The 16,291-nt window shown below is 40.7% G+C and overlaps 1 protein-coding gene across 1 annotated transcript; it reads right to left on the reverse strand.

Moving 5' to 3' along the window:
* Positions 1-190: 190 nt before the first annotated feature.
* eml2 (EMAP like 2) lies at positions 191-14,817 on the reverse strand. The gene is made up of 22 exons (XM_086080805.1): positions 14,629-14,817; positions 10,522-10,749; positions 9,573-9,690; positions 9,404-9,508; positions 6,635-6,663; positions 6,397-6,526; positions 5,513-5,662; positions 5,181-5,250; positions 4,689-4,799; positions 4,515-4,610; positions 4,313-4,447; positions 3,978-4,077; positions 3,754-3,908; positions 3,552-3,677; positions 2,869-3,000; positions 2,721-2,788; positions 2,494-2,582; positions 2,318-2,415; positions 1,990-2,077; positions 1,816-1,911; positions 1,460-1,590; positions 191-1,150 (listed from the first exon to the last, which is right to left on the reverse strand). The coding sequence occupies exons 1-22, from the start codon at positions 14,726-14,728 to the stop codon at positions 1,025-1,027; spliced, it is 2,481 nt and encodes an 826-aa protein (XP_085936931.1). The 5' UTR covers positions 14,729-14,817; the 3' UTR covers positions 191-1,024.
* Between the last annotated feature and the right edge of the window lie 1,474 nt (positions 14,818-16,291).

The following is a 16,291-nucleotide window of genomic DNA, read 5'->3' on the forward strand; positions in this document are numbered from 1 at the left end:
CAAATGTCTCAATACAAATTTGACATGCGCTTACATTTTGTATATATTTTTTGTCTCCACTCCAAACAAAAGCTAAAGAAGCGCAACACAGGTTTTAGGAGAGGAAAATATCAATACATATAACCTATATCAACATTTATTTTATTTTAATGTTTGTTGATGAGAGGACAAAAGGAGAGAACAAATGTCATAATTGGGTAAAAACTGTATTAAATAAGATGGCCAAACAGTTAATCTGTCAATCACTACATGTGACACGCCCACACGCCATTCTATGAATTTATATTATATGCTTCATTATTAAAATAGCACGACCACTTGGATACACTGCATTACACATATGTATATTATCATTTGTATATAGTGCGTAATATTGAATTTATTGACCACTTTACAAGCAATTCGCTCATGCACTTGTTGCACTGTAGCGCCACCTCGTGCACATTTTGCACTTATATGAATAGCATGAAAGCAAGTCATAACATCGAGACAATCATCATTGGACCTGAAGGAGGAAATGAAGAGGAGTTTGTGGTGGTGGAGGAGGAGGAGAAAGGTGGAAGAGAAGGAAGAGGTGAATAGGAAAGGAAGAAGAGAAGAAGCAAATCTCAGTGGAGACGAGTGACAAGGCAGCCGGGTCGCTTTTAAAGGGACATGACGCCGTTTTTGTTGATTACATTCACAATTATGTGTGTCAGCGATCTATTCTTTAGCATTAGCATCTACAATGTTCTAAAAGGAGCCCATAAGCGAGCCACCGCACATCTTCATCTCATCAGTGAGTGACAACAAAACAAAGTCCACATTAGGATCATATAACTTATGATGACTCATCCAGGCACAGTTAGCGCATTAATGCTATTTTTGTTACATTTCACGTCCTGAAGCTCATTTAAACACTAAACACGATTTAAAGCACCGAAGTAAACATTCATTTTATCCAGCGTATGCTAACGTGCAGGCACGTAAGGAAAGAAGATGCTGCTGCCCCCTGGTGGACAGGAGGCCAACAAGCAGGCGTGTCCTAAGCAACCAGCCACTGCAGGATGCTGGCGTCCTTTCCTCCGGTGGAGATGAGGCGGCTGTCGTCGTGCAGAAAGGCCACGCTGGTCACGTGACTGCTGTGTCCGCCGTACTCGTGGCCAGATGCCTGGAAGATGCCATTTTGTTAAAAAATAAAAAGGGTTCAAAGGTTAGTTTAGGACTTGGCATAAGTTGAATGCAGGCAATTGGACTGTCCTTGTTTGATGTTTGAAACTACTGTAGTGTTGAAGTGCATACTAAGACCACATTTTCAAGCCTTTAGGAATAATTTAAACATCAATCAACAACCAAGAAAAGTCTGTGATTGCCTCAGTTTGTCTTTTTATAAATTACCAAGACGTAGATGACTGAGAATCAACACAGAGGTTAGTGTAGCAAGTTAGCGCGGAAAGCGACAGAGAGGGAGGCAGCTGACCCTGGGCTGGGAGCACGGGTACGACAGCAAGTGCACTTTGCCAAAGTCGTCAGCAGACGCCAGCAGGGAGTCGTCGTGTGACCGGCACACGCCGTTGATGTCTGTGCCGTCCGCGCCGTCCGGCCAAATGCCTGTAAACACAATATTATTTTAAATGTCAACGTAAAAAGCAGCTACCTAGTGATCGACAGTGAAATTACACTCAGATATAATTAACCGACTAAAATAAAAATAAAAAGTACTATCTACAAAGAAAAAAAAATCTGCAAAATAGCAGGACCGCAAACCTGAAGCCCGCAATGGACTGGGGTTAACCATATATTGCTAATTGCGAATACACAATGGCCTTAATTTACCAAAGGTGTTGAAGCTCAGCGTGCAGGTGGACGCGGCCCACGTGAGGTTTCGCACGGTGTCCATGTTGGTCACGTGTTTGCCACTGGGTGCCTCCCCTGGAACACGCAACATCTTTACGGTTTATTCATGTACACAAATATACACACAAGCAGGAAATGGAAGAGTCCACTCACAGAAGAGGATCTCATAGTCTCCCGAGTTGGTGACCAGGTAGCGACCATCAGTGGACCAGTCCACATGTGTCACAAAGCTGGAGTGACCCTGAAGAACACATTCAGATACAAATCATCATAATAAGCATAATTCAAGCTACGAACAGAAATAAATGACCCTAGCATCTCCTTTCGCCCTATTCACACAAAATGGCTGCTTTGAACCAAAATGGAAGACTTCCCTGCCCATACTCGCTTCCAATTGGTGCTCTTTTGGATGGACCTGCTCACATGATATGTTTGCTACTTCTTGATAGGCAATTTTTATTTTTTATTTTTTGGTACTCACGGTACATTTTCCCACGCGATTGTACTTGCGTCCATTCTCTGTCACGGCGTAGATGTAAATGAAGTTGTCATGGGAAGACACCGCCAGGAAGTTGCCGTCTGACACGTCGGCACACCCACACACGCATTGTGGTTAGCATCAAATGCTAGCAACGTGACGGTTTGTTGGTGTTTTACCTGGAGAATATTTGACATTGGAGATGATCTCATTGCCGTCTGTGTGCATGGACACGAGGTCACGAGTGTCTGTGTCCAACACGAGCCATCTGAAATCGCACACAGACACACAAACATCAAATTAACATACAAACTAACAGCAAACAAACAATAACACACAATCTCACAAATACAGACACACGATAACAAAAACATAATTGCAATTAAAGAATATTAACATTGCATACCTTCCAGTCATGGTGCCGACCGCTAGAACGTCTCCATTTGGATGAAAACTTGCACATCGTCCAGGATCCTGCGAGCAACAAACAACTATTTTGTGATATTGAGGAGACATTTTTAACAGCCTTTTAATAGTCTAAACTTTTTAATGACCTCTATGCTCTTGGTCCAGATGGGCTGGTGGGAGTTTGTGTCCCACAGATGAACTTGTTTGTCCTGACAGCAGGTGACGAACTGATCCAGACGCGAATGCACTGCCAGACCCCAAAGCTCGTCCGTGTGACCCTGCGTGCAACGACACATTTAAACACAAACACCATTAATGTAAATATATACCCAAGTATTCAAATCTTGGGCAGTTAGGGGGTATAGCCCACAGTCAATTCAGTATGTTAGCTGTTAGCATTTTAGCTGAATGTGCAGTTTAACCTCTAGCGCGGTAGCTGCACAGTTCGTTTAGCATGTTAGCCTCTAAAGTGTCAGGCGACAGTCAGTTGAGCATGTTAACTGCTATCAAATTAGCATTTAGCATAGTGTCTTAGCCAAGCTATTAGATAGCATGTTGAAAATGTATCTATAATTGTGCAGTTTAGTATGTTAGCATCTAAAATGTCAGCACTTAACATGCTTATCTGACTGTTTGGCTGACATTTTAGATGCTAACATGCTAAACTGCACATTTTAGATACATTTCCAACATGCTAACTAATAGCTTGGCTAAGACACTATGCTAATTTGATAGCCAAGCTATTAGTTAGCATGTTGGAAATTTATCTAAAATGTGCAGTTTATCATGTTAGCATATTCTATTGTAATGATGTTAAGGATGGGTTTACCTGAACAATGGGTGCCAGTGTGTCAGGGAAGGCTGCTATGAGGATGGCATTCTTGGTGGTTCCGATGAAGAGTTCACCCCCTTTGCCTTCCGCGATGGCTCGGACCGGACCGAACGCGTCCCCTACCTTACAGACGCACATTTTTAAAAAGTAAATTTATTGCTGCGGTAATGGTAAACATGATTTTACCACTCATCCTGACCTCCATGTCCGCCTGCTTGCGGTAGTCCCGGTCCCACAGCGCCACCTTGCGGTCCTTCCCTCCTCCAGACACCATGGTGCCGTCCTTCAGGACGCAGATGGAGAAGATGCCGCCCTCGTGGGCCCCCGGCAACACCTGGCTGATGCGATTCCCACCTGTTTTTCCATCACAACGCGATCACACTTGCTCTATGTATCGCTTCGTATATAAATAATGCGGTGTACCTTTGGCCCAAACGTAGATGTTTCCACTGGAGTCTCCGGTGATGGCGTCTCCGTTTTCAGCAAACGCAACGCACAACACGTACTTTGGTTTCTCATGTTTCTACAGTGAAAACAAATATTTGTATATATATTTCATATTCACTTAATAGTCCAGCTGACCACAGCTAAAAGGAGAAAAAATATAAGTGATCTAAGACATGAGGAGTACCACAAGGCTCAGTACTAATCCCACTGCTATTCTCCATGTTACATGTTTTTGACAACATTTCACTTCTGTTTTAACAAAGCATAACGTTCACAATATTAATACCAAGTAATTTTGTTGTAGTGTTTACCTCAAAGAGTCCTTGTCTCTTGGCCAGCGTGCTTCCCTCCAGGCTCCAGAAGTTAATGTGCGACTTTCCACAAGTGACAATCAGGTTAGCGTCCATCGGGTGGAAGACGGTCGCCAGCACCGAGTCGTTAGAGCACTGCGAAGACGTCAGGACATGTTTAGCATTCCGAAAACCAACATCAAGTTGGACGTCAGACGCTAACCTTGACGTCAGCCAGTTGTTTCTCCTTCTGCCAGTTCCACACTGATAGGATGTGGTCGTTGGCGTCATCTACAGCACAGAGGAAGCTGCCGCCGTTCTACAGGGTCGACGACGTCACACTTGAGGTTTACATCTTTGACCAAAGGGAATTTGAACACTATGTGGCGCTACTCACCGACTTGGAGAAGGACACGCAGGTGACTGCTCGGTCGAACACGCCAGAACCCAGCACGTGAAGTGTATTCAGGCTGACCGAGTCCCACACTCGGACATGAGGCGCTAGCAGCTGAACACACACATTACTATGCTAGCGACCTCTTTGTCCCGCATATTAGCTAAATGTGCAGTTTGGCCTCCATGTTAACTGAACAGTAATTTTAGCATGTTAGCCAAATGGACAGTTTAGTGTATTAGCTACTAATATGTTATGCAAATGTACAATTTAGCATGTTAGCCTCAAGTGTTTTAGCCAAATGGGCAGAATTTTCAAACATGTAAACCAACAATGTAGTCCAGCATCTAACATATCATAAACATTTATTTTTAGAATGTTAGCCTCCAGCATGTCATCCAAATGTGCACGTTAGCATGTGGCCTGATAGCCCATAACATGATATCATGTTAGCGAGAAATCAGTTTTAGCATGTTATTGTGTTGTGTTAAGTACCTTTCCATCTTTAGTATTTCCTGCCACTTGTCCTGTTGCTATGGTAACCATGTCAGGATGAACACTCAAGCTGAAAAGATAAAGGTTTTCACGTTAGCTCATTGCAGTGCAGTGCAGTTTAGCCTCTAGCCGAACATGCTTTTATTAGCATGCTACGGTAGTTGATATGAAAATTGCATAGATTAACCTCTAGCATGTTAGCTGAATGTGTGGTTTAACCTCTGGCATGTTAGTCAAATGTTAATTTTTAGCATGTTAGTGTCTTCTGTGTTAGCTTAGCTTCTAGCTAGTCAGGTTAGCATGTGAGGCAACTTTGCAATTTAGCATCTCACCACTTGACGTCGTCATTGTGTCCCAGGTAGTGTCTCTGCTGCTGTTCTTCGGTGTTGTACAGCACCACCACGGAAGCGTTGAAATAGACAATCTCTCCAGTGGGCAGAAGGTACAAATTGGAGCGGCAGTCACGTCCGCGGTAGCCGTAGCTGTAGCCGTGTCGTCACGGGAAATAAACGCTAATATATCATAGTATAGAATCTCCATATGAAATTGTTAGTTGCTGCAGAGAATAAACTCAGTCCAGTCTTAAATTACTGGTTATGAAGATAGGATTGGATATTTTATCTTAGCATAGCATAGCATCTCTGTATCAACTTTATTTTCTAGCTGCTATGGGGTATACACACACTCCACTTTAAAGGATAACTCAACACTAAATCAACTTTTTTTTTTCCTGATAAACTGTATAATCTGGTGTCTACAAATGCTGTCTACATGTCCTGGTCATTACTTTGACATTTTAGTGCATGTTTGTTGAAAGTTTAAATTTGGGGCAAAAAAAACGTGTGTTTGGCGCCATCTTCAGGTAACACACTGGGATAAACTCAATCAGGCTGTTTATCCTCTCATTACACGAGACGATACATACTACGTCACTTGTTCCGCATCACGTAGTCGCCCCCGCCACATTCTCGTACACGCCTCCTTAAACGGCTTCTTCGTGAGTTGCTGCTGTCAATCACAGCCAGACCACGCCCAACCCTCCCCCCATTCGCAACCCAACGGTCCTCCAGGCAACGCCCCCTTTGAGCTCCGATTTAAAATCTTAGTGAGGAGTGGAGCAAGAGTGTCACTTCCTGTTGAGTTATCCTTTAACTGATAGTTTACCTCGACAGCCTAGCCTAGCCTAGCATAGGTTAGCATCGTCATTGAAGGATACACCCACTCCAGCTTGAGCTTGTGGTCCGGTAGCGCCCCCTTGTTGTCCAAGCTGTAGCTGTCTCTCAGCTGGTCGGGCACATGCATGGTGACAGGACGGCCACGCAGGAACATTCTCACGTAGCCGTCCTCTGATGGAGGCAGAGAAGAGGGGAGAGAGATAAAGATACATTTTAAAAATGTAATCTCGCTTTAACCACAATACTGTAATCTACATAACACAAGGGAAGGTCTCTTACCTGCATTATATGTGCATTCTTTGGATTTACTGAAATGAGGGGGAAAAAAGCATGTTAGCCTCTAGCATGTTAGCCAAACATGCTTTTTTAGCCCGTTAGCCCCAATTGTCCAGTTTAGCCTGTATAGCATGAGGTTTATTTAGCATGTTAGCCTCTCGTATGTTATCCAAATGTACAGATTAGCCTCACGCATGTAAGACGAACGCGCAGTTTCAGCATGTCAGCTGCTAGCATGTTAACCCAACATGTAGTTTAGCATGTTAGCCTCAAACTTATTGACCAAATGTTCCGTAGCCTTCCATGTATTAGCCTCACTTCAGTGACACTGATTGTCTTGTTTTTCTGTTCTGTGTCAGGATTGGAATGAAAGTGTTTGACTTTTTTTCTGGTGGTTTCTGCGGAAACACTGACAGGACGCCAGGCAAAGAGCAAAAAAAAAAAGAAAAGAAAAAAAGAGTCTCATCAAACACACAAAGACATGTTTTGTCTCCAACAATGTGTATGTGCGTGTGTCCCAGTCCTCGCCAATGAGGCGAGACATTAATGAGAGCAATGCATGCCGAGTACTTAACCACAGCTAAGGTCTAAATGGGCGGGACCATCACTAGCACTCACTTGACGAGCGCTTCTCACAACCAGTCAGAGTTTCGCAATTCAGTCATGTGTGCACATCATTATCATAATAACAAAATCCCTCACTCGACATAAACACACGTACACACACACGCTTATCGTCTCTTACCAGGTTTGTGTTGCGTTCAAGTTCTCCTCACGTTGTTTGTTGCTGTTCTAATAATTGGTTGGCACAGAAAATTACAGTTGCGGATGGAGACAAAATGTTGAAAAATGGGGATAAACCACCATAAATGGGAGTTCTCCCTTAACTCATTCACTGCCATTGACGGCTGTAGACGTCAAAAATTCATTTGTACTATTTCTATTAGTTTCATATTTTTTTCCAGTTTTGTTAACAAGGGTATGAAAACCTAGATTTTTTTATTGTACATTTAGAACAGATATAAAATTTGTGATTAATCTTGAGTAAACTAGTGAAGTCATGTGATTAATTACAATTAAAAAAATATTATAAAATATTAAGGGCGTCAGACGATGAATTTTTTAAATTGTAATTAATCGCATAACTTCAATAGTTAACTCACAATTAATCACAAATTTTATATCTGTTCTAAATATACAATAAAAAAATTCTAGGTTTTCATACTCTTGTTAACAAAAGTGGGGAAAAAAGTGAAACTAATAGAAATAGTTCAAATTAATTTTTGACGTCTATAGCCGTCAATGGCAGTGAATGAGTTAAAGAATTGCATCCGTGAATAGGTATCAACGCGCACGCATGCTGACAGACACACATTGAGTGCGTTTGTGCTGAGCTTGCACTAAACACATTAAATTGATTAGATCTTAAATTTCTGCTCTGTGTTGTTTGTTGATCGCCGTTTCTTCCCACACTGGATTCAACCAGTTCTTGCATATGCATGAAATTATTCACTTTTGTTTTGTTTTGATCAAATTCAGATTGGAAGGGTGTGACTGACTTGATGTTTTTCTTTGTCGGCCATGTGGGAATGTTAATGCGTTGTTACTTTGCTTCTAATGGACTCGCAAGAACCACACACTGCACTCAATTGGATACTTTTTCTGAGTGTCTGTCCGTGTGTGACGTAATCACATCCTATTCAAATAACAGAACACTGCGGTAACACTAATTCTTTCCACACCAATTGTTACAAAGTAAAAAAAAGAAATAATACACGCAAGGAGCACTTGAACGCAACACAATTCATCCTCAATTTTCTAAAGTGCGTTCAGACGGTCGCCTTCCAGCAATGCCTACTCCAATTAATAAAGCCACAACAGTATAAATAATGCACACGCACACATGCAACTTTGCGACACAAAAACCTACAAAAAAAAAAAGGATTCCGTGTGTGTGCGTGTTGTCCCCGCCCTCCACCACGCACCCCCGTCTCGTCTGTCATTAAAAGTTAAAATTACACTAGACAAACATCAACACACAAGACCGGGAGGAACTTGAATGCAACACATGCAGAGTCCTTCACTCAAAACACAACTATGATGCAATAGATTGATTATAATTTTTAAGTTCTAAAACATCATCAAATTTACCTGCTTGCTTTCTTCATGGCTTCTTCTTGCGTCCGTTACAAGTTAGAGCAAACCCTGACTAGGCTGTGACCGAGTGCGTGTGTGTGCGGTGCTCAGCAACACTTTCTCACTTCCTCCTTTCAGCCTGCCAACTCATATGTTGCTCTCGACCAATCAGGAGTCACTTCCTCACCTCGGCAACCGCCCCCCCATCCCCCCGCCCCTTTTCCAAACAGAAATGTGATGCCATCAGCAGCGGCAACATGGACCACTGCACCATCTCATCATGTTCACTCTTCATGCGACATCGGGTTAATTTGTTGTTACAAATGTTCAACTATCGTATTGGCAGCTCTTCCTAATATTTTGAACATCTCATGTAGCTATATAAGCAGAATACAAGCACGCAAATAATGCTCAAGTAACACTGAGCTGTCAATCGAACGTGAGCAGAAAGTGAGCAAACGTGCTGCGTTCACTGACACGTGCAGATTTTTCATGAGAATTCCATTAAAATATGTCGTGTCATGCTACACAGTATTGAATAATGGTTACTCTAAGTAAGGTTAAAAAAATATATACATTCAATTGTTTGAAAATGCTGCTACGTAAGTGTAACGTTCGATAAAAGTAATTGGTGACCTTTTTCCGCCTGTGGAACTGCTGGATGAAGTTGTCCGACTTCGACTCTCGGCCGCCGCTGCTTCCCTCCTGACCAGCGTGAGGCGCTCTGTCGACATGCTCTTCCTGGACAGACACGTCACATTATATGTAAATCTCTATCAATATGCTAATATATGTACATATCTACCTCTTGATGGAGTTCAGCACGTCCTTCTTGGGTGAGGACGGTGATGAGAGAAGACGTTTGTGTTGCACGTATCCGTTGCTTAGCGGCTTGGAAGGAAGCGTCTGAAGTAGCTGACGAACTGAACACGCATGCAACACAGGATAGTTTTAGCGGACCTGTGATGCTAATTCTAATCCAGGATGCTAGTGGCTGCTGAGAAAGGTTGTTTTGGTTAACAAAAACTAACAAAAAACTCAAATTCAAAAATACTATTTGGTTAACTAAATAAAATAAACAAAACTGTTTAAAAAAAAAAAAAAACTAAAACTAACTGAAACTCCATTTTATGTTTACAAGCTAACTAAAACTAACTACAATTATAGCAAAAATGTCCTTCATTTTTAGTCTTTAGTAATTATTTACATTAGCCTTTGGAGATGATTTAAAATGTGAATTTAAGTATATTTATTTCAATATTAACCGGAATAAAAACGTTTGAAAGTGTGTCACACAGAAGTGGTGTCATCTAGCAGAAGCCAATAGAAAAGCACCTTCAGATGATGTCGCTCCTTGGCGGCAAATTTGCCTGCTTGACTTTTGGCTCCAATGGCTTGACTCACCTGCTTTTTCATTTAACTCAGCCAAAATGAAACGCTAGGTAAGAGTTAAAAAATATGTTACTTTTTTTCATTTTGCCATGGTGTTTATTAAATATTGTGCACAAGTAATACACATTAAAAAAAACCGAAAACAAAGTAAAAATAAAACTAAGCTTTTTTTAAATAACTAAAACTAACTGAACCACCCTGAAAACTAATTAAAACAACACTCAAAACGAACAATTTTTTTTTACTAAAATGAAAATTCCCAAACTATAATAACCCTGCTCCTAAGTCATTTCAATGCCAAGTGCAAAAATGGTCATGTGCGAAGAAGCTAATTAGCCGTAGCCACTCTGTATTGTACTCACCTTTAGCGGGCGGAGCCGTGCCGGGCACAGAGCGCCTCCCGGTGGCGTGGGCGCCCCCTGGCTTTTGCGTGGCCAGACTCTGCTCCTCGCAGCAGCCCAGGCGGCGCAGAGCGTCGGCTAGAGCCGCCTTCAGGAGCTGGATGTCGTCCTCCTGAAGCTGAAGCCGCTGCTCAAGTTGAGACACGCGGTCCTCCATATCTATATTGCTGGCTGCCGACATGGTGTCATCTGCAAGCAAGAAAACCAAATTTAGGTGGAAATTAACTCATTCAATGCCATTGACGGCTATAGACGTCAAAAATTCATTTGAACTATTTCTATTAATTTGACACTTTTTCACTTTTGTTAAGAGTATGAAAACCTAAAAAAAATTTTTTTTTACTGTACATTTAGAACAGATATAACATTTGTGATTAATCGTGAGTTAATTATTGAAGTCATGTGATTAATCACAATTGACGCGATTTAAAAAAAGAAAAAAGATCATTAAAAATTAGGGGCGTCAGGCGATAAATTTTTTAAAATTGTAATTAATCGCATGACTTCACTAGTTAACTCACGATTAATCACAAATTTGATATGTGTTCTAAATGTACAATTTAAAAAAATCTAGGTTTTCACACTCTTAACAAAAGTGGAAAAAAAAATTTAACTAATAGAAATAGTTCAAATTATTTTTTTATAGCCGTCAATGGCAGTGAATGAGTTAATAGTAAGTCACCAAGTTGGTAAATTGGGCAAAATCAGCCTAAAATGGCCGCTCCAAACCAAAATGGTAGACTTCGTCTTTTCGGGAACGTTCGATCAAATTAGCTTCGGGGCTTTAATTCTTTTGAAAATTCTGCTTCAAAGTGTTTCAAAGCCAAAATGGCTGACTTCAAAACAAAATGGCAGACTCCACATTTCTTGTGTCTTTTCAATCATGAGACTTTCTTGTGAGTCTACTCATGATAGATGCGTCTACAAAATTTCATGTTGCTATATGAAACTGCATCCTTTTATTCATTGAGCTGAGTGACTTTTCTGTGCGCTTACTCATGAAAAAATGCGAGTGTGAGGCAGGAGGTTTTAAGTTTTCTCAAAGGTTGGAGGAACAACAAGAGCCTACAGGAAACCTGATCGTGTTTAATAATTCAGATGTAAGAGAAAAAAAAGCAACTCTTCTGTTCTTGAAAGAAACAAGAGTCACGTAAATGATCAAACAACAGTATTACAAAACAACATTAACTCTACCCATCTTAATCTAAACACGCATGATTGTTGGCAAAGCAGATTAACAAGACAAAAAAATAAATAATACATTTCATTGATTAAACTCAAACAAGCAACCTCATATGACAAACGTTTATAGCACAACGTTTAACACGCAACTTTTTCCAAAACCGTCTCTGACCGTTTAGTCCAATCACATATCACCGATAAAGTAGACAGGAAGTAGTGGGAGCCTCTTTTGCATAAACCACATCAAGATGGTGAACGTATGACAGATCTTCAACGGACAAGTTTATTCAAAACGTCCCACTTCCTCAACACAATCGCTCCTACTGTTGCTTTAAATGCATGTAACCACTTGTATAACTTAACAGGTTCCTGGTATGAGCCAAATGTCTTAAACCACGACTCCGAACATGCTAATATGCTAACATCTACTTAATACCGCATCTAAATGACACTGGAAAATATTCATGCTAAGGTTTTATCAACTATAATGTGTTATTTTTGCAGCATAAGCAAGTTAGTCGGCTGTTTAAACTCTTTGACTTGATAGTAGTTTTTTAAAGCACACAAGCTCGCAAAAATTAGTAAGAAACAAATGTCTTTGGAGAGGCGAAACTAATAGTGATACTGGGGACTTTCTCTGCCTCTTCATCTTAGTCTTTTTTTTGGTGTTTTTTTTTGTCTTAATTCCGCTCAATTTCATCCAGGAGAGCTCAGTGCTGCCGGGCATGTTGTGGCAAAACATGGTACTACGCTGAAGGTGCAATACGCTAAATTGGGACTTGCCTGTATTTTGTACAAACATGAAAATATAATTTTTCAACAATCTTCAATATAACGGGTGCAAACGATAAACCTCAATATAATAGTCATGCAACGTACATGAAACTGTGCTGCAAAAGACGTTGCGGACCGCTAATCTATAGCACCTCGAACCGCACGCAATAACGTGTAGTATCTGCTTGCTACTCATCCTGCGCTACAGATTGCACCGTGGCGAGGTGAGATAAGGTCACATGATCACTGTCAGGAAGCACAACAATGAGGAATAAGAGGATGAAGATGAGGAAGGGAGACATTATTGATGATGATGATGATGATGATGATGATGGAGAAGGTGGCGCTGGTCCGGCCTACCTGCCATCTTGCTGGTTTGCTGGCTGCTGTCCATCAGAGAGTCTGCAGAGCAACAGTCAGGGAGGAGTCCCGTACACTCAGCAAAAACCCCTCCCCCAGCCTCTATGCTCCTCAATCGACCTCCCCCGCCCCACCCCTGCTCCGTCTCTGGACCATTCCTTGACACCACGCCCACTTTCTCCTCCTACCTTATTGGCCTCGTTGGCACACGTGCACTCACACCATCATGAACAACGGCGCGCACACATGATTTACACGAACATTCATCATTTACTCACTCCCACACTTATGCACACTCACAGACGCACAATCATAATTTACACAATCACGCACGCAAATAAAGTTGACACACAACAAGGGCACACGCAAACAAAATAATTACACTCACATTTGGCACACACACAAACGACAAAAAAAACCACACAATTTACATTTGTGCATACACATAATAATCAAGGACACACAAATCTACAATATCGTTTGTACACACGTTCATACACACATAAATTACCAAACAATCAACAAACACAGGTAAAGCATAAACTTCTTGCTCTTTTACAACTGTTGCCTTTTCAGGAAGGAGGACATACTACAGCAACATCTCTTCCCAAATGAACCCCTTGAGAATATTTGGACATGAAGAGATCACAAAGATAGCATATGGGAAAAAAAAATAAAGAAGACGATGACGCAACGGATGCTCACTATGTTATACATAAAAATAAATCGTTACATAAACCCACCGCCACAAAGAAAGATTAACTGACACATAGGCGCTGAGACTGCCTGACACTAAACAACCAGCAGGTGACGCTGTCTTGTAAAAGTCACCCTTTCAGAGAGGAAGACAACAATCAATCACAGACGTTGACGAACCAATCATGTTTGAACTCACCGGCCATTTCATTAGATACGCCAACATTAAACAAGATTCTGGCTGAAACAAAAACCAAGTGCCTTGAATGTAACAGCAAGTGTAATGAATGCACTGTTCTAAAAATAAAGGTCAAAACAACAAAGCGCCTAAATAGCACCTTAAAGACAAGAATCATTGACTGTAATGCTCAACAGCAAAATTTCGTAAAGCTAACAGGCAACAAAAAAAAAAACCTGCCCAAATGTAACATTCAAGCCACAAATGTAACACTCAAAACTGTAAAGCTTTATATTAAAAATACACTTTAAAAATTCAAAGCAACCGTGTTCATTGCCTGTAATGATTTAAATAAGAAAACTTTAATACAACGCACAATTTAAAAAAATAAAAAATAAAAAAAAAGACCCAAATGTAACATTCAAGACAATAAAACTCTTTGAATGTAACGTTCGAAACAAAGCTTGCATAACATTCAGTGGGCAAACCCCTTAAATGTAATATAAAATGTCTTTCATCCTCTCGGCTGAACGTCTAAAAGGGCCGCGCACAGTTCGGGGCAACAGCGCCACCTGTTGCTTCAATATGCACGCCACAAACTGGATGCGTTTTCAAGCCAAACATGTTTTTAAAAATACTTACTGGTTGCAGCAGCAGATACACACGTTTAGAGAAAAAGTAAAAAGTAAAGACAAATTGCTGTTGATGCAAATTCAACCAGAGATCAAATGGGGCATTTTAGGGGGCTCTAGTTATTTTGTAGGTCGTTTGATGCCAATTTGAGTGTGAGACATTCATAAATAAAACGCCACAGATGCGTCAATTACAGACAACGTTGTATATTGTGTTTCGCAGTGTGTGTGTGCGTGTGTACTGACCGTTATTGTTGCAGTACTGCATGAGCAGGTTGTTGCTGTCGAACAAGCTCCCGCACGAAGACATCATCTTCCTCTTGTCCAACTCTCTTCTGGCGTCCATTCTTTCTCTTTCTCACCTTTACCTGCTGCCGCCTTATCACGCTGTCCTCTCGACCTGAGTCCAAGTCAAACCGACACAAGTAGCTGCACTTCCGCTGAGGCACTTTTCAAAGTAAGAAATACACGAAAACATCCTTTATTTCATTATCAGTTCAGTCTTTTCAAAAGGACTTTATAAACCCCACTTTGAAAATAATTTCACAAGGAAATGAGCAACTTTAACTTCTCCTAATCCAGGTTACAAATACTAATTTGAAATTATAATTTTTTAATTGGAAAATCTAACGCAGGATTGAGAATGTAACTATTATTCCTTAACCTTGTTTACAATTCTACATCAAATTTGAAACCCTAATGTCTAAATTCCAACCCTTGGTAAAAGCACTAATTAAAGAAAGCATGAAACGCTCGTTTGAAGTCCTACTTTAAAAACCTAGGTTGGTAAATTTCAAACCTCACCCTATTGTTTTCAGGTATAATCCACACTGAAGTAAGATTCCTACACTTTGTGTGGTATACTTGCAGGTTTAGAACCCTATTTGGTGCTTCTGGTAATCTGAATTTTCAGATTTTTACACCCATATTTTCTTTTAATTTGAAAATTAAGCATTTTGTAGTTCCAGGGTGCTTTCCGTTAACTTGTTGAGTCTTCCTCGCGTCCATCTGTCTCGTGCAGCAGTCCTGCTGTTTCCATGGCAACAACTGACTTCTCATGTTCACCAGTTGAGGCAAACCGTGTCATGTGACTTAGGTTCGATTACAACACTGAAAGTGTCGCGAGACCAATGTGATGACGTCAGTAATGAATAATTCACAGGTGGTTCTAATTAAGCCCGAAGACCACGTAGCCAATTCAAGAAAATTAGTTTAAAAATGAAGTACAGTACAGTAAAAAAAAAAAAATTGCACCATATTGACCATTGATGATGTTTCAAAACCCTATTGTATTTTAACTATCTTTTGATTGGATCAGTCTATCATATTGCAGCTCTTCAGGTGACCACATGATGGCAGCAAACATCCTTGTTTAAAAAATGATAACAGTTCAGTATTTTCTACAAGAGCTTTTCTACTTGCAAACGACTGTTGTGTTACTATCAGTCACAAAGCAATTTTAAAATACACCGTTTTTAACTCCAGTGTATGCAGCACAACAACAAACAAAACAAAACAAAAATTCACCATTTCCGGAAGCCCGGAGCAAGCCCGGAGCAGCACACCTGCGCAGCATAACATTAATTATATTTGGTCACGTGATGCCTATAGTGCTTTCCGTTATTTCTTACCTTATGTAATACGATTAAACAATAATAAAAGTATACAAAAGTAGAAAAACATTTATAAACAATGTGCCCCCCCCAACCCCCCCAAGATTATTATTGAGGGTGCTGTAACAACATACAATAACTTTACAAATTTGCATTTTGCTTTAGTTTTCACACTTGTGGTACAGAGTAACACACAATCCCCACTGTGCCGAGTATTTTTATACTTGCAGAAGTTTGTCACCAAATGTTTTGGTCACCGTCTTCCGTTGTTTTGTTTTTCTGGGGCACGGGTAGGG

The sequence above is a fragment of the Leptonotus elevatus genome, chromosome 7, assembly GCF_054856555.1.
Source record: "Leptonotus elevatus isolate MCC_2025b chromosome 7, RoL_Lele_1.0, whole genome shotgun sequence".
NCBI lineage: Eukaryota > Metazoa > Chordata > Actinopteri > Syngnathiformes > Syngnathidae > Leptonotus > Leptonotus elevatus.